At 37.4% G+C, this 23,266-nt stretch overlaps 1 protein-coding gene across 1 annotated transcript in view; it reads right to left on the reverse strand.

Moving 5' to 3' along the window:
* Window positions 1-3,173: 3,173 nt before the first annotated feature.
* LOC307126511 (uncharacterized protein) overlaps window positions 3,174-23,266 on the reverse strand; it is a 965,522-nt gene continuing 945,429 nt past the window's right edge. Inside the window, exon 3 of the mRNA XM_079817071.1 lies at window positions 3,174-6,185. Within this exon, the coding sequence (XP_079673197.1) occupies window positions 4,585-6,185 (1,601 nt within the window). The 3' untranslated portion in view covers window positions 3,174-4,584. The remainder of the gene's footprint in view (window positions 6,186-23,266) is intronic.

Genomic DNA, 23,266 nt, shown 5'->3' on the forward strand with positions numbered 1-23,266 from the left:
CGCGATGGGACCGGAAGTAGAGGTGCACTGCTTCACTTACCGGAAATAGGAAGTGTGATAAAGGCCTATTGGACGTTGTGGTACATCCATGGGCGTCGGAAGCAAAACAAATGTGGGTGGGTCCTCAGAATTTTTTTACTGGAGTAGATGTCAATTACATTAAGTACAAATATACCTCTTTGCTTGCTAAACGTATAGTTTGGAAAGACAAAATTACGGAAATCGCCATATCAATGAGAGCGGCAGTAGTGTAGGGGTAAGACGCAAGGCATCTAGTTTTGACACAAATCGACCCGCGGTTCGAGTCCGCCTTTCGCCGAGTTCAATCTTCTCCCTTTTCCCATCACATATCAGATCGGAAAGGCATTTATTTTCAATAAAAATGAAGAAAATATTAAAAAAGTGGAAATAAAGTGTCTAACATGTTTAATAATAAGTGTTTATCGGTTAGGGGTAGGTAAACAGACATGCTGAATGTTAGAGATGATAAAAGTGAGTGGGTCCAATATCATTGATTGTAAAAAGTGGGTGGGTCTTGTCCCACCCACATACAATGGTTCCGACGCCCATGGGTACATCGTGACGTAGGATGGTACCTCCAACGGCTCACTATCCGCGCCCCTGGCACGAGCTCACCACGCCCTCAGAAATGTTTCCCCCAATCACATGATGAGAACGGCTTCACTCCAGTATGAACTGTCATATTACATGAGGTAGAAACATTATGAATGAAACTCACTTGACACTTGCTTTAACATTGTATTGAAGAAAATACGGTTAAATAATGCAGTTGTCAGTACATGTCAGGCTTTTCTTGCGATATTATTGCCGCCCGTCATGTGTACAGATAATTTTCATACATGAGACGCGCTTTCAAACCCTGACACGCAAGTGGTTGCCGCGGACGAAGATAGATTAGGTCATTTCTCTTGCGCGGCTGCTTCACTAGCATCGATCGGCATCGGGAGTTAACGCAGTTTGAGCAGCGGCTCGCATTGGTAAGGCTCCGGGTTTGTGTCTGTTACAGACAATCCACCCTCCTCCACTTCAGGTGAAGGTAGGAGAAATGACCGCTCTGTTGCAAAGCTGGCGTCACTCCAGTCATTCTCCATCTTTGCAACTCGCGAGTCTGACAGCTGTCAATTAATCCGTCACTGCGGGTCTCAGGTGCACGCCCTCCACTCAGCTCCGCCCTCGGTTCGTCCCCTCTGTGTCCGCCGGGCTCTGCCCACTTTTCCAGCATTTTTTGAAAATTGCCAGTGGGTGGAGTTAAGCTCTGAGCAGGGGTTTAGTTACCCTTTAAGGTTAAAAATAACTCAAATTACATATAATGCGTTTTTTTATTATAATAACAACTTTATTTAATGATATAAATAAAAATATAATAAATATGTAATATGGTACACTACACATATTTATCAAAATACTCTCTAGCTCTTTTTTTCTAACTAATGTGCTATAGCCTATTGGTCATTAAATGGCTTTCCTGAGGTAAATGTTATGTGACATGATTGTTCTCCAGTTGTTTTATTGACCCCTTTGTCAGACTGATTGGTCAATATTATGTATGAGGAATATACATTTAGGTAAGTTGTAGGCTACTGTTTCTTTCAACATTGTCCATTCGTGTTTATTTACTATTAGCTAGAGATGATCTGTCCACGTGCAGCTAGGGATCTGACACGTAACATTTACAAGCGCCAAAACGGCATTTATTGTTTGAATTTCGTAATAAAAGTGACAGAATCTGAGAGCTGAGATTTTTTTTATATATATGATAAGTAACCTGCTCTGTCTAGTCTGTTGGTCTCCGTGTCCTCTTTGCTTCGTGATTTTTCTGTGCGTGAGAAAATGTATGTGTCGTGAGAGTGTGAAAAGTGTCAATTGCGCGTGTCTCACGGTGAATGCGTGAGAGTTGGCAGTTATGGATACAATATTTTTATATTTTTTTTAAGCTGTTCTTGTCTTTACTAAAATCAAAATTAGGCTAATCAAAGGGAAGAGTGCTCTTACGAATCACAACCGCTGATTTTGGCTAACGTAATAGACTCGCTGTTTTTGCTGATGCATCGTCTTTAGCATACAATACATTCATTACAAATGTAATTTTAAGTTAAACGTGTGTTTAAATTACACCTGGGGAAACTCACTTCACCTTCAGGGGCTCTGGGGCAGCTCAGTCTCTCCAGTCGGTTTGTAGGGCCACCGCCCGCAGCAGACTCGCTGTGTGTGAGCCAGACTGAGCGAACGCGGCTCTGCACGTTTGAATCAGGGACGTAGCTAAGCATTTGAGGGGCGGGGGAGGGGTATTTTATGTATTTTAATTTTAATACATTTAAAATAAAAAATGAAATGGTTTACTTTTGGTAAATGTATTGGACAAACTGGCGGGTTGTTTTTACAAGTACAGTTTTTGGATCATCAAAGTTAGGGGGGCAGCTGGGGGGGCAAGGCTCTAGAGTGGGGGGGCACCTGCCCCCCTGTAGATCCGCCCATGTGTGTATGTGACTTTTGTGCTCTAGCACCACCATTCATGTCTATGCAACCAATAGTTAAATTATTGAATTATTAAAATGATAAAATTTCACTTCTAAAGCACAATTGTGTAAAGAATTAGCACCACTTAATTATTATATAGAGATTTAACAGTGATTTCATTTAATTAGTTAATTGTAGAAACTAAAGTATTAATGTAGTACTACTCATTTGTCCTGCATTACTTCCTGAAAAGTTAACAATTAAGGATGGTCCATTATTCTAAAGTGTTACCACATAAAACTGGTCAAGACCAAATTTGATGTTTGCTTGACCTTAAAACAATTTAAAAGTTTAAGGCCATACAGTCTGTCAGACAAATAGACAGAAAGGCTGTAAGATATAAAATGACCAGCACAAATTCAACAAGTGTTAATAACCAAACCTATTCAAAACATCATCCGTGACAGTGGAAACAGTGTAATGGGGATATAACTCTTATATCGATCTTGTGAAGACCCCACAACCATAAGATTAGGAAACAACAGCAAAACATTGTAAGATCAAGAAAAATAACGAATGCTATTTAATGGTTGCTATTTAACCCTCAGGGCACCAGCGCCATCACTCGCACTTTTTCCTGATATTGCTGAAAATAACTTAAAATAAAAAATTTTGGTCAAACAGAAACGAGTAATACATCATGTCTATTTTTATTTGCATACACACAATATAACACAACTTTGTGCTTTTGTAAAATAAAGAAAACATAAAGGGTGTGCTTTCTGCCGTCTCAGTTTCTGTGAACTTCTTTCTGAAACGTGCCACAAAAATTAACCAAAACTCAGTGAATACTTGTCACACAGACATGAGAGATATAATTCTTTAGAAAGCTTGAAGTGTCTATATTTAAATGAAGATGAACACAATTGATCCAGCAGAGGATTGATGAGCAAGTAATTTATTCTTACTTACATTAGTTAACGTGTAATTTTTACATAAACTTGCACACATTTTACTAGTTGAACTATTGCCAGGCTAAAATATGTGAAATCGACACAAACTTGTTGAAATATGATATATAGCCAGGTAGGTAACCTTTTAATGACAAATAAATATAAATGTACAACACAAGGATGTTTTATGCTCTATAATATAAAACACAGTATGATATAAAGTAATATGTGTTTGCACTGTAACATGGTGAATATTAGAATGTTTAGACACATGTTTACTGTGAAATACTGTGTTTGTGGATATCTGCTCAAACGTAAATGTTTACAAATGTGTTAAAAATGTTTCATAGTGAGGAGCGGCTTGACTGGTTCAGTAAATGCTGCTCCAAATTAAACACACATTACATGTGTTTATAGCGCTCAATAATGCTTACACCATCCTATTTTGGGTGAAAAACATTTGAATTAAACATGACAATCCATATATTTTTCTCTAGTGTAGTGTATTGAAGTGTTCCTTTCTAATGATTTATAAATGTATGCCACCTGCATTACAATTTTAAATCAATATATTGTTTTATGTGAATGAATGGGCAGGATGATGTTCACATCATTTTGAAGCAAAAATTCTAGGCTACAAGATCAAATTCTCAAAGTTTTGTGAATAAATATTCAGTGTGGGTTTTATGGCCTTATTTTAGTGACTTAATTTTTTTTCACGCATAAATGTAATTTTTATCAGAACTACAAACCTTTACGTACCTGCTGCTCATATATTATTGTAGCAGCGTTTGTACTGAATACAGTGTAATCATACTTTTTCCATGAAAATGTTATAACAGAAATACCCACAAATGTCAGGGCATGTCAAAACACTTCCAGGGCCCAGAAAACACCTCAGAGCCCAGAGGGTTAAATCAGGTTAAAAATGTATCAATATATGAAGTAACACTGCTATCCAACTGACATCTCCCACAACTGCTCATTATTTGAAACAATAGGAAAGCAAACTTTTATGCCAAAGGAAAGAAAAAGCATCAAGGCAAAGTTTAAAGCATGTCAGAGTGCAGTGTTGTGGGAGAGTCACATTTTCAGATGGTTATTTAAATAATTTATTAAAGACATGTCAAAGGCTTCTCTTCGGTGTGACATTTCATATGGACTGTATGGCATCCTTTTGGACTGAAACTTTTTCTGCACTGTAGACACATTCTTCTCTTGAATGAATTCTCAAGTGGCAATTAAGGGTTAGTTTACGTGTGAAACTCTTTCCACACTGATCACATGTGAAAGGCTTCTCTCCAGTGTGACTTCTCATGTGACACTTAAGATTTCCTTTTCGTGAGAAGCTCTTTCCACACAGTTTGCAGGTGTGAGGGTTCTCTCCGGTGTGACTTTTCATGTGGACTTTAAAGTGTTCTTTAAGACTGAAACTCTTTCCACACTGTTGGCAGGTGTAAGACTTCTCTGCAGAGTGATTGTTTGTGTGCCTATTAAGGCAATTAATGTCTGGGAAACTTTTTCCACACTGATGACATATTAAACACTTCTCTCTTGAATGAAGTTTCAAGTGGCAATTAAGGGTTGGTTTACGTGTGAAACTCTTTCCACACTGACCACATGTGAATGGCTTTTCTCCTGTGTGAGTTCTCATGTGACACTTAAGATTTCCTCTTCGTGAGAAGCTCTTCCCACACAGTTTGCAGGTGTATGGGCTCTCTCCAGTGTGACTTCTCATGTGGGAATCAAGAGTTAGTTTATATATGAATTTCATTCCGCACTGAGAGCAGGTGTAAGGCTTTTCTCCAGTATGTATTCTCATGTGGACTTTAAGGCGTCTTTTTTCAGTGAAACTATTTCCACACTGTTGGCAGGTGAAAGACTTCACTCCAGAGTGATTTTTTACGTGCCTGTTAAGGCAATTCATGTCTGTGAAACTCTTTCCACACTGATGACATACAAAACTGTTTTCTCCTGAGTGAATTCTTAAATGGTAATTAAGGGTTAATTTACGTTTAAAACGCTTTCCACACTGATCACATTTGAACGGCTTCTCTCCGGTGTGAATGTTCATGTGATACTTAAGGTTTAGTTCCGTTGTGAGGCTTTTCCCACACAGTTTGCAGGTGAAAGGCTTCTCTTCATTGTGAATTCTCATGTGGCCTGTAAGGCTTCCTTTTTGAGTGAAACTCTTTCCACACTGTTCGCAAATGAAAGGCTTCTCTCCAGTGTGAATTCTCGTGTGGACTTTAAGGTGTCCTTTTTCAGTGAAGCGCTTTCCACACAATTTGCAGGTAAAAGGCTTCTCTCCAGTGTGAGTTCTCATGTGGCCTTTAAGATGTCCTTTTTCAGTGAAACTCTTTCCACACTGTTGGCAGGTGAAAGGCTTCTCTCCAGTGTGGATTTTCATGTGGACTTTAAGTTGTGCTTTAAGGGTGAAACTCTTTCCACACTGTTGGCAGGTGAAAGGCTTCTCTCCAGAGTGAATTTTTATGTGTCTGTTAAGGCAGTTCATGCCTGGGAAACTCTTTCCACACTGATCACATCTGAATGGCTTCTCTCCGGTGTGAATTCTCATGTGGACTTTAAGGTGTCCTTTTAGAGTGAAACTCTTTCCACAATGTTGGCAGGTGAAATAAGTTCCAGTATTTTCAGTCTGTTTTTCTCCAATTATGAAGTCATCACGTTTCTCATTCTGATCCTTCTCTTCCATTTCATTTAGTCCTTGACTCTCCACTTTCAGTGCCATCAGGTCTAAGGCATAAAGAGACAAATAAAAGTTAACCCCAGTTTAATGGCACAAACAGACATCAAAACATTTAGACATGTAAAGCATCAACATATATGTTAGGTCTTATACCCACTAAGCTGGAGTTTTAATTAGTGTACATGTTCTCTTAGTCATTTTATTCCTCTTATCTGTTTAAATGCCTGTATGTCTTTAAATTATACCGGGTCTTGAGTATGCAGGAAATAGACCTGCATAAAGCAAACAGCATGGTAGTCAAACGGTTATCACAACCGACCAACTGTGATCACCCACTTGCTGGACAATAGAGTACCGTAAGGCCCCGATATACTCAAGCCAAAGTTCTTTTTTGTTCGTGGTTTAGGGGTAAAACGAAGTTTGAAATACTTGAGCAGTGATACTGTTAGGAAACATCTGACGCCGCACACACTGCTGAGAGCATTTAGATAATGTGCTGCAGGCTTTCCCCTCAATAAAATAAACTCGCAACAATATTGAGAAAAGTCTTTTTTGATAAAGCATTTGAAAAGCTCCCAAAACAAGCTCCAAAACGAAGTTCATTTTGGCCTGATTTTGTTCTAAATGACATCACACCAGTTTGTTCTTCGATTTCACTTAAAAGTATATGGGGGTCCTTTACCAGACTTGTCTTTCGAGAAAGCCACATCGCTCTTTATTGGACTATCACTTCTGTGCATTGTATATACACTGGTGGACACTTTCACATTTGGATTGACAACACTCTAGGATTCTTAAGGACTGTTTGGTGCAAATGGCCTCTATGGTTTTAACAGCCTGAGTTTTTCAAGTTTTATTAACAATACCAACCTCACACAGTTTAATCTGACCCCATTCTTGTAACTACAAGTTGTAGTGTATCTTTCAACATACCTTCTAATGTTCTTTAATGCTTATTTCACTCTGTAACTAGTAAAGTGGAAGATAGTTGGTTCATGTGTGCTCCACGCTGCCGTTTCACTTGAACTGAGGCGCTACAGCGATCTGTCATGTCACATTATCTCTCTGAGGTCGACAAAGGTGCCGACGCCTTCACCTATTTTTTTTTTCTTATCAGTGAGAAAGAGACTTAAAATACTCCCATCGTTTATGGTCATTCAGGCAAGTGTTATACATCATTATAATCTGTTAAGTTTCTACTTTTATTTGTTTATACTCACAGTAAAAAGAAAATGTTGTGCTTTTTGCTAATTAAAAAACAAACAAACATATATGCCAATGAAGTCCATTCTGATATTCTTCAGAAAAAGAACTGTAACTTAGTGAATACTTGTTACACAAACATGAGACATATGTTTAAAGAAACATAGAAATGTCAGGTTTTAAATAATGTAAATCAAATCTGATGCAAGTTATGCAATTATGTGTTTAATGTACAAATTATATCTCTAATTTGTATTTAAAGAAAGTGCAGACAAAAGAAAAAGAAAGAAAGAGCAGGGAGATGATGGGATGAGAGAATGGTTGGGAAATAAAAATGTATGCAAGTTAAAATTGGGAAACTTTATCTTGCCAGGTTGCTCAGGGCAGGGAACTAGGAACTGTGTAAATGCCACAGAACGTTTTGTTTACTTCAAGTTCAAGTGCGGTTGCGCTGTTTTGTCGGGAACGGCCGGGCTATTTTCAGACTGCCCGCTCCCGTCCAAAGTACACCACTGGGAAATGTAATCCCATGCCGCAAGAAATCTGATCGGGTGCTGTGGGAATACAGACCAATTTGTACAAATCCTGTTGTCACTGGTGTGCTATGAATTCTGTGATAGGGTAGGCTGCAAAGGGTCCATTTGTTGTATCCTTCCTTTGCCTGAGAAATGGAGGGCATATTTTGAAGTCGCTTTCGAATTGCGGCAGCCTTTGTCACACCGTGGTGAAGCAATCGGCCTTCGGAGGGTGCATCCTGAATTAGGACAGCTTTCGTAGTCCTGCAATCGCACTTCAAATGTGGCCTTCTAAGTGAGCAGGCTTCACATTGGGACACAGCTACAGTCTTAGCCTTGTCGAAAAAAAACATAATATAATATAATAATTAGGGCTGTCAACGTTAACGCATGCGATTAATTTAAAGTCCTTAACACGTTAAAATAATTTAACGCAATTAACACAAATAAATAACAGAAATCACACTGAGCATCTACGGCACCTGTAACCCTGGTAAGAGGACATTTCCATTCTAACTCTTTAACTCGATTCTGCTTCTCTGTTTGTGATCAGGATATTTAAAGCCATTAAACTCTGGGAAAGTGTTCAGTGATCCAGTTATCGAAATCATTCAAACAGTCCAAAACAGTGCTAATGTACAGAAGGCCAGGCTGTTTACATCAGACATATCAGAGAGAATAGCGACTCACATTGTGTTTTTAGTGAATTGTTCGTTCCAGTGTGCTTTGCTTTAAAACACAAGCTCTTATTCTGTGATTGTTTCTGAAGAGCGCAATTTTGGTGACGTAGGAGTCGTACAGTAAGCGCGAGAGTGTCTGATGTAACAAACAGTGTATGTGCGCGCTTCAGATCACTGATCTCACGCTGCATTGGTATCGCAGCTTGACGTCTAAAAGGAAAGCAATCTCATTGTTGTGGCTCTGTACACTGTGAATTCTGTAAAGTTTTTATGTAATGTTATATAATGTAATATTTATTTAAATATTCCTTCTTATGACAGTCAATGGGCTGACTCCCTGATCAGTGCCCTGACTACTGAACTAAAGAAAAATTGAGTCGACTCCAAAAAACCTGTAATCGAACATCCCTAGTAAGAACTAAATTATTCTCTAATGCAATTGCAGAGCTCTCTAATTGAATTAGACATTTTGACAGGCATTTTGACTGTCACACAATATGAAAATGAATATAATTAGTGTTGTCATTATTTAAAATGCAGTAAATAGTTAAGCATTTCTTTGTCTTAGTTACATGGACCTGTTGATATACAAACTGCTTTGTCTGTAGAATTTATTTTGTTGTTGAGCCAAATCTCAAAATGTCCTATGGTGTGACATGGTCCCTGTCGCAAACTCCGTTTTACCCCATTTCCCATTCATTCCAATGACAGGTCAAATTGTACGGGTCTTGAACCACTCATATGAACACTGAATAAATAATAACACCCAAGGAATGTTTGCCTTGTAACATTTAGTGACAATTTATTAATTAATATTGATTTATTTTAATTCATGTTTATTCATAGAAAAAACACTAGGACAAATACAATATAACAAATAAACTGCTTTAAAATATTCAGGTACGAAGGTATATTTAAAAGCAGCATTCAAGTAAGAAACTGCATAATCAAATGTAAATAGTCTCCACACTATGAATGAAAAAAAAAACACTGGGTCTTATTAAAGACTACAACATTTATTCAGTGATGGATTTGTTCAATAACTGTAAAATTAATCAATTATGGAGTGAGTAAAATTAATCTAAAAAGCAGCGAAAACTGTTTTTTATAATCCAGCTCAGTTCATCCAAAGGCATCAGTGCAGTCAAATCAGCAATATTTGCTGAATTTCAAGCGTCCCCGACTGAGCAAGCCAAAAGGCGACTGTGGCAAGAAACCCAAACTCCATCTGTGGCAGAATGGAGGGGATAAAACCTTGGGAGAAACCAGGCTCAGACGGGGGACCAGACGAATGAACATGGTCAGGCAGCATAACAAGCCAGATTGTGGATTTATATCATTCAGAATATTTCATCCAGTTCCTGATCGGGATACATTACTCCAGCCTTTGGTGGGAAGGAGGTAAAGCTGTTCATAGGGTCTGTGCCTTGTGGTCGTCTATATGGTCTGTGAATGCCACTCCACCAGACGACTCAAGCTTACAACTAGAAACATGTGCGCTCCACTTTTCTATGTTGGACACACCCACACACTGTTGCTCAGGCAGCTCTCCGTGGGACAGTTGTTGCTGCTACTGCTTGCTGGCGCTCTGAATGCTGCTGAGCGGCCATTCTGCACATCAGTGCCCTCACCGAGTCACTCAGTGGCGGAAAATCATCCACAGCCAGGAGTCTCACTGGCTTTCACAGTCTTTACATGGCTCCTTCTTTTTACAGCTCCTGTTCTTTTGTATGGGACGAACAGGGCTCTGCTTAACTAACGTTGCTCTGGCTGGTTTCTCCACACAAGGCACAGGTATTATCCGATGAGTCACAGGCTTTGGGAGATCAGCAGCAGGTTGTCGTAGCGGAGCTCTCGATGTCACTCGGGGGTTGTCCATCTTGACAGCAGCTGTACGGGCCAGCAGAGGCAGAGTCGGGAATGTACATTTGTTAACTTCCCGGGGTGGCCTTTCAACTCTCGTTGTCTGGTTAAGTCGGGTCAGACCATCTTTATGCTTGTTTCCAATCACTATGAGTGGTGTGTGTGAGAGCTCTGTAATTGATTTAGAGAACTCTCTAATTCAATTGACCTATCAGTAAGCCCCGCCTCTCGAACGCAGATGAGCCAATGGCAGTTGAGTATCAGTTGCCAGGGCTTAAAGTATTCCGGCACCGTGCCGGATCTCCGGCGTGCGGCATTTGGCTGCAGAGAAAAATTCTATAAATAAAAAACTGTGTTGATATCACGTTCGAGTTCACAAGTTCGCCTACCAATGGTTTGAGAGTAACATGCAGAGTCATCTGGCATTGGTGTTGACGCCGCCGACGAGCACACACTTCCAGCCAATCAGCGATCAACAAGCAGACGCGCTCATTCATGACTGAAGGGATTTTAGCGCGATATCTTGTATATTCAAGTGATCGCAATGCTAAAGTGGCATATACAGTTGTATCTGCATAAAGAAGTTGCATCTGTATTAGATTATTGGGAGAGTGATCCAGCATGGATTACACCACTTTATAAACATAACCAACTCTGAGAGCCCAGTTGAATGGCTTTAATTGAATGACGAATAAGTGACTATGACTCATCGTGTGCACACTGACCAGGACATCTGCAAGTTTTAAAGCGTAGACCTCATCCCCCAAAGCTGCTGAAAGAGGTTTGAATCAACGATTATTCAGTTTTGACTGATCAATGCATGCCACAGTGGCTTAGCCATAATTTTATTTTTGTAGGGTCCCATCTAAAAAATAGGGGACCGCTATATATTATATAGGCTATATATATATATATATATATATATATATATATATATATATATATATATATATATACATATATATATATATATACATATATACATACATACACACATATATATATATATATATATATATATATATATATATACACATATATATATATATACACATATATATATACACACACATATATATATACATATATATATACACATATATATGTATATATATATATATATATATACACATATATATATATATACACATATATATATATACACATATATATATATATATATATATATACACATATATATATATATATACACACATATATATATATATATATATATACACACACACACACACAATTCAATAATTTTGCTTACTTAAAAAAATTAACCGTTTATCTGACGTTGCATTACGGGCGCATATTCTATTAGAGATGATGAGAGAATAATCAAATTTATTTTTTAATATTTCACTAGTGGCCTATTGTGGAAAAAAAAATCTATTTTCGTGAAACGAGAAATATTGTGTTAAACAAGTTTTTGAAATGAGTAGCAGACGCAGAGTAGCAGGATGTCGGTTGCATTGATGCGCTGTGAAATATTGTGGGGCTTATGAATTGTAGTAGGCCTAGGTAATATTAATTTAATAATAAAAGTAGCCTAATCATAATAATTTAATATGCTTCCGTGCATGTCCGCTGCTCTTCTGTGAAGGGCTAAACGGCTTCCACAGGCACGACATCAAAGCAATTAATGTTTAAAATATCCGACTGAACTTCAAACTTCCAGCGATGTCTGTGAAAAAGGGATGTGTGCTTGACAAGCTCACACCTCTGTTTGCTGCTATGCGCTCAATCCATTATTTTATTTTAAGCAATCAGTAATCTGGGGGGCTGGACATATAAATGAAGGGGCCTCGTGGCTATGTCCCTGGCGTGAAATGCCTGCGAATTACATTGTTTTTTCCGATCTCTTACATTTGTACTTTTTGCACATAAATTGGCTACTATTGACATTGAAAAGGATGTTTTTCTGAGGGTTTAGTCAATGAATTTCTTGATTGCCGTTTTGACAGTTTCCACCTGGGCATTTTAGTCATATTTGCTAATTCTCTTTAATGTACACTGTGTGTAGAATTATTAGGCACATTGAATTTCTGAAAAAAAAAAAAAAAATTCCAGGCACATTTGACCAATTCCAAACCACAGTAATCCTAATAACTACTATTAATTTAGTATTTAATAATGTATAAGTGATATATAATTGTTCATGAAGGCTGGAAGTGAAAACCACCTTATATTAAGGTGTGCAGAATTATTAGGCATGTTCTCTTTTACAGATGAATTGAGCCAAAAAAAAGAGATTTAACTCAGACTGAAAAGTAAAAAAATTATTAAATGCCCATAAGAAGGATGCAATACTAATGCAATACTAGACATTTAAGGTATGACCATTGGACAGTGAAATGCTCGTTGGGTCAGACAAAAACATGTGGCGGAGAAAAGACACCTGTTAACTGCAAAAGAAGCTTTATGGACAGATAGGTTGAGAATGACTCTTGAAGGACCAGCACCACATCCTCTTGCACCACTGTTTGAAGAATTCATCTTCCAGAATCTGGCAGTAAGTTTTGGGAGTTCATTTTAGTCCATCCTGAAGTCCGTTTTGCAGAGATGGACTAAAAATTTACTTTTTGTTTGTCAGAAATGATTCTGGAGTTTTGTTTTGTAGAAAGTGATTTTTTGTTTTGTTTTGTAGAAAGTGAATTGCTTTCTTTAAAGTGAATTTCGTTTTGTATAAATTATATCTTAATTTTTATTATTTATTTTTTTAGCATGAGACCATAGCTGTCAACCCTCCCATTTTTTCCGGGTTTCTCATGTATTTTAGCTCTTTTCCCGCTGTCTTCCAGTTTTAGTATTTTCCCATAAAATATCCCATATTTTTACGCTCTGATTGCACGCAACTATCTTTGTCTGTGAAGTGGCTTGCACTTGGGTTGCTAGACCTCCAGTCAAGCAGGTGGCAGTACACAGACAGTAGCTTAGGCTACTATCGAAGAAGAAGAAGACAGTTGCAGCGGCGGGCGGGAGGAAGAGGGAAAAAGTAGCGGGAAGTGAACTTCAAGGAGAGTAGAGTAGATGAGTGTGATGTGCGATGATGGATCAGGATGCCGACGGCCAAAATCACAGAATTAAACACCAACCAAAACCGAGGACATTATGCCAATATTTGACTAAATGGGAGACCACTTTCCACTACCTGACAAGCAGCCATGTAGGTCCAAATTATGCCTTCTGCAAAATTTGTCATTGTAATTTCAGTGTTGGTCATGAAGGGGAAAAACAATGCTTCGCAGCACGACAAATCACTGAAACACAAACGCGCGAGTGAGTCAGCTAGGCACACAACATCTTTATCATTATTCGAAGTGAACCGTGCCTCGTCTGAAGATGACCGAATATTGAAAGCTGAGGTGAAAATGTTGATGCTAATTGCCAAAAATAAAATAACGTTGCAGCAAATGAAAACGTGTAAGTGATGTTTACTTTGTTCATAAATAAAGCACTTTAAACATATCCATTCGTCTGTCATTATTTAATATATATTGTGTAGTTATAAACTCTTTAGACTGTTAATGATTAGTGTTTTTTTTTTTTTTTTTTTTTTTTTAGTTTGTGGGTAAGAATTGTGTAAAAAAAAATCCCTTATTTTGTGGATGGATTCCGGGAAATCTCCCTTATTTTCAATGTTCAATGTTGACAGCTATGCATGAGACTACTTTCAAAACTTTTTTTTTTTTAAATGCTCTTCTTAGTAATTTTTGTCTTGTTTCTAGTCTAAATATTTAAACATTCTTAAATCAAGATGCATTTACTGGATAAGTACAAATTCAACTTAAATAAGAAGAGCATTTTTTTGCTCTCAGTCAGGTATGAAGCTCATTCATTATGCAGGTCATTATGCAGTCTTTTTGTTATCTCATCATTATTCATTAGATATCACGCCTCCTCGCATACTAGCCTTGTTGAGAAAAACTTTCTTACAAATTTTAAATCAGTGTATTGTTTTATGTGAATGAGTAGGCTCAATGATTCTCACATCAGTTTGAAGCAAAAATTCTTGGCAACAACACCCATTATTCAAAAGTCTTGTGGACACATATCTATTGTGTTTTGAGGCCTTAATTTAATTTTTTTTTTTTTTTTGTCAAAAATCATGCATAAACATTTTCTCTCAAAAATACAAGCATGTACATACATGTTGCTTAGATATTATGGTAGCCCAGTTTTGTGCTGAATACAGTGTAATTACACTTTTGCCATTAATGTGTTTATAAGCAACTGAAAAAAGCACAAATGTAAGAGCATGTCAAAACTTCTAAAGGGCCCCAAAACAACTCAGACTCCAAGAGTTAGAGGCCTTTAACTGGAATTCTTACTAGTAACATATCAATTACAGAGCTCTCTAATTCTACAATAACATCTTTACTAGTAATAATTAGAGCTCTACAGTAGCCACGTTTACATGCGCACTTTTTTGTCATTCCGATTAAAATAATTCCGATTGAAAGATTCGGTGGACTGTTTACATGAGACGTTATCTAAACCGATCTGGTGTTTACATGTGCTGACTTTCAGTAGGAATCCTTTTGTGACATGCGCACACAGTTCCCTGCCGCCTCAGATTCGTTACGTATCGTGGATCAATAGTTCTGTGTTGGTAATTTTTATATTTATTTATTTTTCTGTGGGCGGACATGCAGTAGTTTAACCTAATGTATGTCCTATACAATGGCTATTTCAACAGCTGTGAATAGGGTTGGGTATCGTTTGGGTTTTTTTCGATTCCGGTGCCAAACCGATACTTTTAAAACGGTTCCGGTGCCTAAACGGTGCCTGAACCGATACTTTTTTTTTTTTAAAAGGCCACCAAACGAGGTGGATGACATTAAATGGCTTTTTATTTATTTATTTATTTATTTATTTATTATTTAAATTGAACCATTTATTAAAAGTTTAATGTATACTTAAATGTATGAATATAAATAAATACAAAACACAATTTACTTATTTACAAATTATAATTGACATATTTACAAATTCACAGTAAAACCTAAGCCACCCAACTACAACAAGCCTAATATAACTCTAAACAGTTACAGTAATAACAGCAGTCGTCTGTATTCTTGCTCTGCTACAAACCAGCTTCGAGCTTCAGCTTTATTTTGAAATATGATAATTTTCTCTGGCTAAATATTTTAGAACGCATCGCCTTAATGTTTCCATGACGACGCGTCATGTTTCTCACATGACACAGCAGCCGCAATAGCGCTGACAGCTCAGCTGTATCGGGTTTATTTCGTTTTTTCTTTTTATTCAAAATATTCACAAACTTCTTAACTGTGTCACGAACTATCTGATGTTCAAATGTGTGAGTCAATGTGTGTTAGTTGATCTATAAAGCGCAATGGGCGGCGCCATGTTAGTTTGCGCCTCAGAATCGGATCTGTCGGATTTACAACACTTGAGTTCATTCTCGTCTTACAAAATACATGAAAGTAAGTGACCAGTGAACTGGAAGAAGAATAGAGTAAACTATAGAGTTACTATATAATGTGCATTTATCTGATGTGAATAAAACACGTAACGTTAGTCAAATTATAACCGCCTGAAAGGATTGTCATTGCCGCTTTCATAGACATCAGTGTGTGTTTTTTGCTAGTACTTATGAACATTTAAATGTCTGAAACCTGAAATAAACATGATGTCGTTGAAAACACTGAGTAGTTGTCATGAGTTGTGATGTGACGAGCGCTGAGCGTCTGTCTCTGGCTCAGCCAAAGCGCGAAAGCACGTTTGAATTTTGGCACCGAAATGAGGAACCGAAAACTGCGTTCTGATTCGGTCCGGTACATACCGGTTATATAAGTACCGGTGCCATATTGGAACCGGATTTCGGTACCCAACCCTAGCTGTGAATGATGAATGCGGAATCAAAAATGAATTCAATTCATTTATTTTGAAAAACACAAAATTAACAATAAAATGCACTCAAATTATTAATAAAAACATATATACGGTGAGGATATACGGTGAAACATGAATGAAGCATTCAAGACGTGCTCAGCATCATTACTAGTAGTGCTAAACATATATATTTCAGATGATTAAGGAAAGATACCATAATCACAAAGGTATAAATATTAACAAAAGTAATTAAAGTAGACTGTGGGTAATGTTACTTAACCAATTTGAAGCAGTTGTTGAATTTTTTTTTATAGCTAACTTAACTAACGAGAAACAGAGAGCAGCTTGAATGTTCCCCGTTGAAATGGCAGCTCTCAACGGCCACCAGGACTTGTACAGTTTTATAAAAGCTATTTATTATTTGTCGTAAAGTGTAAGAATCACCTCAGAAAAATAAAATTCTTCTGTCAGGCACAGTTGAAGCCTAGGACAAACGCTGGAGATGAGATCGTGTAGCCAGGCTATGTCTGTGTCATTATTCAAACATCATGTTCATAACGAAATAAAAAGTTTAATACCTCAGAAAAATGAACTTTCCTCTCTTGTCAACATTAGACTGGTGTGAGCGGCACACACTCTTCAGTTGAGGAGGCGCGCACTGTATATCACGTCACAGAAAGACGTGCACTCAAAGTAATCGGATCAGGTCGTTTACATGGTGGAATTTTTTGTTTGATCGGTTCATGAAAAGGTTTATCCCACCCCTCTCAAACCGATTACAATTTCATTCGGTTTGGCCATTTTTATTCCGATTGAGGTGTTTATATGGAGTATTTTTATTCGGATTGGATTTTTAAACCGATTACAGTGCTCCATGTAAACGCACCTAATGGCATTTCTTACTAGTAAGAATTAAATTGAAGAATTAAAACTATCTAGGGATGTAACGATTCACTCAACTCACAATGCGATACGATTCACGGTACTAATTTCACAATTTTTTTTAACAAAAGGAGATTTAAGACAAATTATAAAATAAAAGTGTCCTTTTATTTCTTAGACAACATTCTGCATATTTCTTTGTAAAAATTTAAATGTATATTAATGTCAAATAATAACTCAATTGAAATTAAAACAAATCCTCAAAAAGTCCCTTCAAGGAGATCTTTTTTCAGCTTCTTCACCCTCATCCTGCACTGAGGAATAGCAGAAATAAAAAGACTAGGTCAAATTTAAGTACAACAGTTACAGGGGTTTCACATTGTTGTAAAGGGAAGGTTTTAATTATGATTTGTATCATTACACTTGCGAGAGTTAGAAAAACAGAACACATTTAGATAAATATGCCATAATAATCAATTAATTATTGAAGAAAGAAAAAAAATCCATGTACACGAGAAAGGGGTAGTAAAATAAATACAACACCTGGTTCTGCAACAGCACAGATTTCTCCTTCAGTCTGTGGAACACATCCTCGCGCTGGTCTTTCTCTTGATGAGGAAGGGCTTGTAATAGAGCCCGACCGATAAAGGATTTTTAAGGCCGATACCGATACAAATATTTGGTCACTTAAAAATCCGATATTCCGATATATCAGCCGATATATATAAAAAAAAAAAAAAAAAAATAACAGAAACGCGTAAAAAAACACAAACAGATTTCCCTTATACATCAGTTATTTGTAGTTATTCATGATCCCTCAGCCTCTCTAAAATAATATGATAATGCAGTTTAAAAATAAACTTGTTTGTTTTATTGTTACAACAGAACAGAGGAACATAAAATATATTAAAGTTCTGATAAATAAAATGTATAAAAATACAAACTTAAGATATGAAACTTAAAGTCGTTTGGACGAAAACACAATAGGCTAACAAAAACAAAAAATCAAAGTTACCAGTATTAATAGATGTGGTAAGCTTTATAAATATAACTTTTAGCAAGACTGGAAAAAAAAATATTCAGTTAAGTTCTAGAAGTTCTGATAAATAACAACAACAGCAAAACATAAACTATATACAGTATAAATATGAGCCACCTTATAATTACAATGTCAACTTGCTTATCCCTTTACATGCACTTTTAATTCTATCCATCAAGCTACAACAAACCATGTTCAATCATCATTTGCTGCCTGCCTTCTAAAATCTACTAACGTTACTGATGATGACTCGTGTAATCCATTATTTGACTCGTTAATGCGGCGTCTGAACGAAGTCACGCACTTTCGTTCACTCTTCACGAGCCTAACTTACGATTTACAATGCAGAGACTGGAACTACAAATATACTAGTTATAAATACAGTAATCATTACTTTATTTAGGCAGAATAAGTTTGTTGTGTTTTTCAAGGCGCATTAATGTTAGCGGTCTCCCACTGATAGCCATGGCATTAGCTAGCTTTGTGGTTAGCGTCTATGATAAGTTATAATTTAGAAATATGTATACTTTTTCAAAATAACGGGCAGGGGAGAGATGATACGTCTCATGATGTCAAACTGTCAGACTATTAAAGAAATACATTTTATTCAGTCACATTGTCCGAGGTAAAATAAGTCAGTCAACTGTAACCTAGCGTAATTACCAGCTCTCTTGGCTTACATGTAACAGCAAAACTGGACTTGGCAGTTACAAATTGTGTCATGTTATTTGAGTTAAGAGAACTGATGGGGATGTTCTTTTAACTGTTATTCAATTCAAGCAATGTATGTCTCGTTGCCAACTTACATGCATTTCGCGGATGATCTGTGTTGTGAATGCAGCGCTCAGAGCGCTGAAGCTCAGCATGACTCTGCTGGATCAGCTGGTGGTGTTGCCAGCCGGCACGTTGTAGAGCGCCCTCTGGTGGACAAACTATGAAACGCCAACACTCAATGTGTTTGAGAGGTGTTTCGTCCGGTTTTTTTATTTTAAAAAAAATATTCATTTATCGGCCATCATAAATGCCGATACCGATAGTTTGGAAAAAGCCTAATATCGGCCGATAATATCGGCCCGCCGATATATCGGTCGGGCTCTAGCTTGTAATTAATTTACTACGGCAGAAAACAGCCATATATATTTTGCTGTGAAAACACTGATCACCTTGTGATCTCCATGGCAATCGCCCTCGACGCCGCGAGTGGGGCCGCAAATCTGCCGGTCTGTGGTTTGGCCTATTATCTTTTTAGTGTGGTTTGGCCTATTATCTTTTTACATATAGACGGAGGTGACTGGAGCCTGTCACTGTGATGATTTATTAGTCTTCAGAAATTCAAAATGCCGCCACACCTCCAATTTGAATGAGTCGACGTAAACTATGCGCTTGCCGTCGCCATTCTTCTGTTTCTTCTGTCTTCTGTCACTTCTAGGGATGGGCATTTTTGTCAATTTCTCATTTCGATCATCGATAGGTCTCAAAAACGAGTACTCGAGTAATTGGGGGCGGGGCATGTCCGTCATTGAGATAATGAAAATACTGTTATGAAAATGGTTGTTGACAAATACAAACGTGACATGAAAACGGTTATATGAAAACATGAACATATAAAACAAAAAATAACTGCTAGATTATGATGCATAAATGTCTTTGAAAAAGAAACATCTTTATAAAATGACCGTCTCAAATAACCAAGTCAGTAATATCGAGCATTGCCTTTGAGCTGAAACTGTGAAATAACACCACCCTGCAGAGCTTGCTAGCTGGTTAATAAACTCAACCAAACGCACCCTATAGCAATATTAATATGAAGATTATTATGAACCTATTACGACATAAATCAACACAAAAGGACGTGAATGCGCACGTGAACTTCAGTGCTAGATTTTACAGGTGAAGGGTTTGAAACGGAACATTTTGAATGCGCTCTTCCCTTAACAACGCTGATACACGGACAACGAAAACACACACAAACAACATTTTATTAAAATAGTGTTCTCATTATAATGCTTTGACAGATTGACTCTGCACATCATGCACTTAATTGTATTATTCATGATCGAAGCGTTTACAGACATCACTGCGCGTTTTCAAACTCATAGCGAAAAACCAACTTTAAATAAACTAGGTCTACTATTAAAAAATACGAGAACAGTATAGCAGTGCTGCATTACTAATATCACTGATTCTGAGAAAGAAATAGCTTATCTGAAAAGAATATGACCGTCTCTAAACCATAATGTCGAGCATGAAATATGCGTTATTTGAGCTGAAACTGAAGAGAATGAACAACAGCCGGTATAACGGCAGCGCTTTTCTAGCTTATTAAGCTCAACCAAACGCTTCTTATATTAGATTAAACAGATAGACAACATAAAAGTAATCTTACAACGTGCATCTGCAGATAAGGACGCGGATGCTCACATGAACTTCACGCGCTAGTCTGAGTGTTCTCGCTAGTCTGAGTGTTCTCGCTAGTTTCTCTGTGGATCTGCTGATACACGGGGAACTAAGCACAGATCATTTACAGCATTCTATTTCCATCGTGTTCTCATTATAATGCTATGTAGGCTATGCTAACGCTAACCAATCAGACCTCCGCAAAACGATGCAATAACCAATAAAAAAGAGACAAATATATTTTTTTCAGGGCAATCATTGTTCTCATGATCGATGATCGCTGTCACGTTCGAGTACTCGATTACTCGACCACTGTTGCCCATCCCTAGTCACTTCCATGTGAATGAACTGAAAACATTAGCTTATTTCACTGTTCTTTGTGCCAGTGTGCACGTATAGTAGGGCTGCTCGATTATGGAAAAAATCATAATCACGATTATTTTGGTCAATATTGAAATCACGATTATGTAACACGATTATTTCACATGACTTTGGGAATGTGTTGTATTTATTAAAAATACACCTTTCAACAATTCAATTGAAATTGTAACATTTGTTGTACTTTTTGAACTATTAAAATAAATAATATAACATATATTCGAATCAAAGTATAAAAGTATTCACGTAAAAATGATAACCACAAATAAATAAGATCAACAATATGGTTCGGCTATGCTTTTCATGTACGTCTAACATTAGTTTTCAGGTACAGAAATGTATCAAATGTAAAATAACATTGCATATTTGAGTGCATAAATTAAAGATTAATCCTATTAAACTTACAAAAGCTATTCAATCAAGAGCGGTGAGTGATGTCCTTGTCTTTTGTTGTTTGACATTAAACAGACAGCAGTAAAGGCTACTGCCCCTTTAAGACCTCGCGTCTTCTTTATCGACTGTATAAAGTTCCCTTAAGGCATATACAGACTATGTCTGCTAAGATACTCATCAAGATGGACATGTTGACATACGTTTTGTGTGAGTTTGTCCGTTTAAGAGCAAGACTTGAAAGAGAACTCAATATTTGCGCGCTGAGAGACGTGTGCGCGCTCTCGGATGAACGCACAGAGACACATTTTCTCACAGCGCGCACGGCTTCTCATTCTAAACCTAAACCCTAAAGCACTAAACCCGGGTGATGACGGTGAAAACGACTGGTCATATTCGAAAATATGGCAGCACTCGCAATCTCGCATGCATTGAACAAAGTTTACAAAGAGAGAATTATTTGAAAAATATGAAGGAAAAAAAGGACGTTTACACGGCTCCCCTGCTCTCGTCAGTTTTTGTTTCTTTATTAGATTGTCATAGGTCACTGTTTAATTTTCAAGTGGTTAAACAAATTCGTGGTGTTCCCTTGCGTTGCAGCCACTACCATGTAGCAAATCTTAGCATGTTTCTGCTCGTCGTCTGATTCCTCGAAGCCAAACCGTTCCCAGACAACGGAGTTGGTTTTGCCTTTTTTGCTCAGCAAACGCTGCTGTAACTGCCCTCCTTCTGCCATCTTTACTCGCGCAGAGTTTTTAAATTCCAGCGGATGATATGCACACGAGACATGAGACTCACGAACTGAGAGAGATTTGTGGGTTCGGGAGGGGCGGATGTGCGCGTGCGCGTTTCATTCAGAACGCAAGGCAAAATAATCGTTTTTTCTCGATTGTACTATTTTGGTGATCGTTGGGAGGCAAAATCGAAATCGAAATCGAAATTCGATTAATTGCACAGCCCTAACGTATAGTCCGTAACGCTAGCTACAACTTGCTGGTTGCTATCATGCCTGTAAAGTGAGGCTGTTTAAAACATGTATCGCGATTCATTTAACATCTCAACCGACTTGAATCGTCACACATTTGTATCGATTTTCAACCGGCTCCGACTGAATCGTTACAGCCCTAGAGCTCTCTATTCAGTACTACCTCGTTATGATAATTAGGCTACGCCTCACGCATATTCACAAAATGGCTGACTGCACTGCAGGTTGTACAGAATGAATTGAAACGCAGAAGTTCTATGATCAGTTATCCCGGACAGCAACGCAAAGTTGATTTGGCGCGTTTATGTAGTAAATGAGAATTGATGAAATGATTGAATAAATGTTGAGACAAAAGGTCTTGTTAATGTTTTTCAGTTTTGTTAATGTTTTTTCAGTTTTGTTCAAGGTAATGAAACAATTTTTTCCAAATAATGGAAGAATATGTCAATATTTATATACAACTATAGTTTTGGAGTTATGAGTTATTTACTTTTGTGTATGTCACTCAGACAAAACAACTCTAAAAATGCCTTCAGGGCTTAAGGGGTTAATCAAAGCGTTTCTTTCTTTCTTTTTATTAAGCAACACAGTGCTAGCTTCACATTAGGGATTTCCTGAAAACGTCATTATATTATGGTAGAATTTTTGTAAACCGGGTCAAAGGTTCCACGTTCTAATCCGCTCTCATAGTTTTTGTTTTTTTCCTTCATTAAAATTAAACAAAGATGTTCATCAATGATTGTATATTAGGTATATTAAGAACATAGACACGTTTGTGTGCATTTTGGTTTGTGATTTCACCGAAAAGAATAGTCTTTCTCTCCGCAACGGCATTAAGCGATATATTGACGCGCTCGTCTGTGTGTGAAGACTGTGCACGAGCCAAAAGAGAATGTAAACCCAATCAGAATTATCGTAAATACTAGTTTCC

The sequence above is a fragment of the Gobio gobio genome, assembly GCF_949357685.1.
Source record: "Gobio gobio genome assembly, chromosome: 5".
Classification (NCBI taxonomy): domain Eukaryota; kingdom Metazoa; phylum Chordata; class Actinopteri; order Cypriniformes; family Gobionidae; genus Gobio; species Gobio gobio.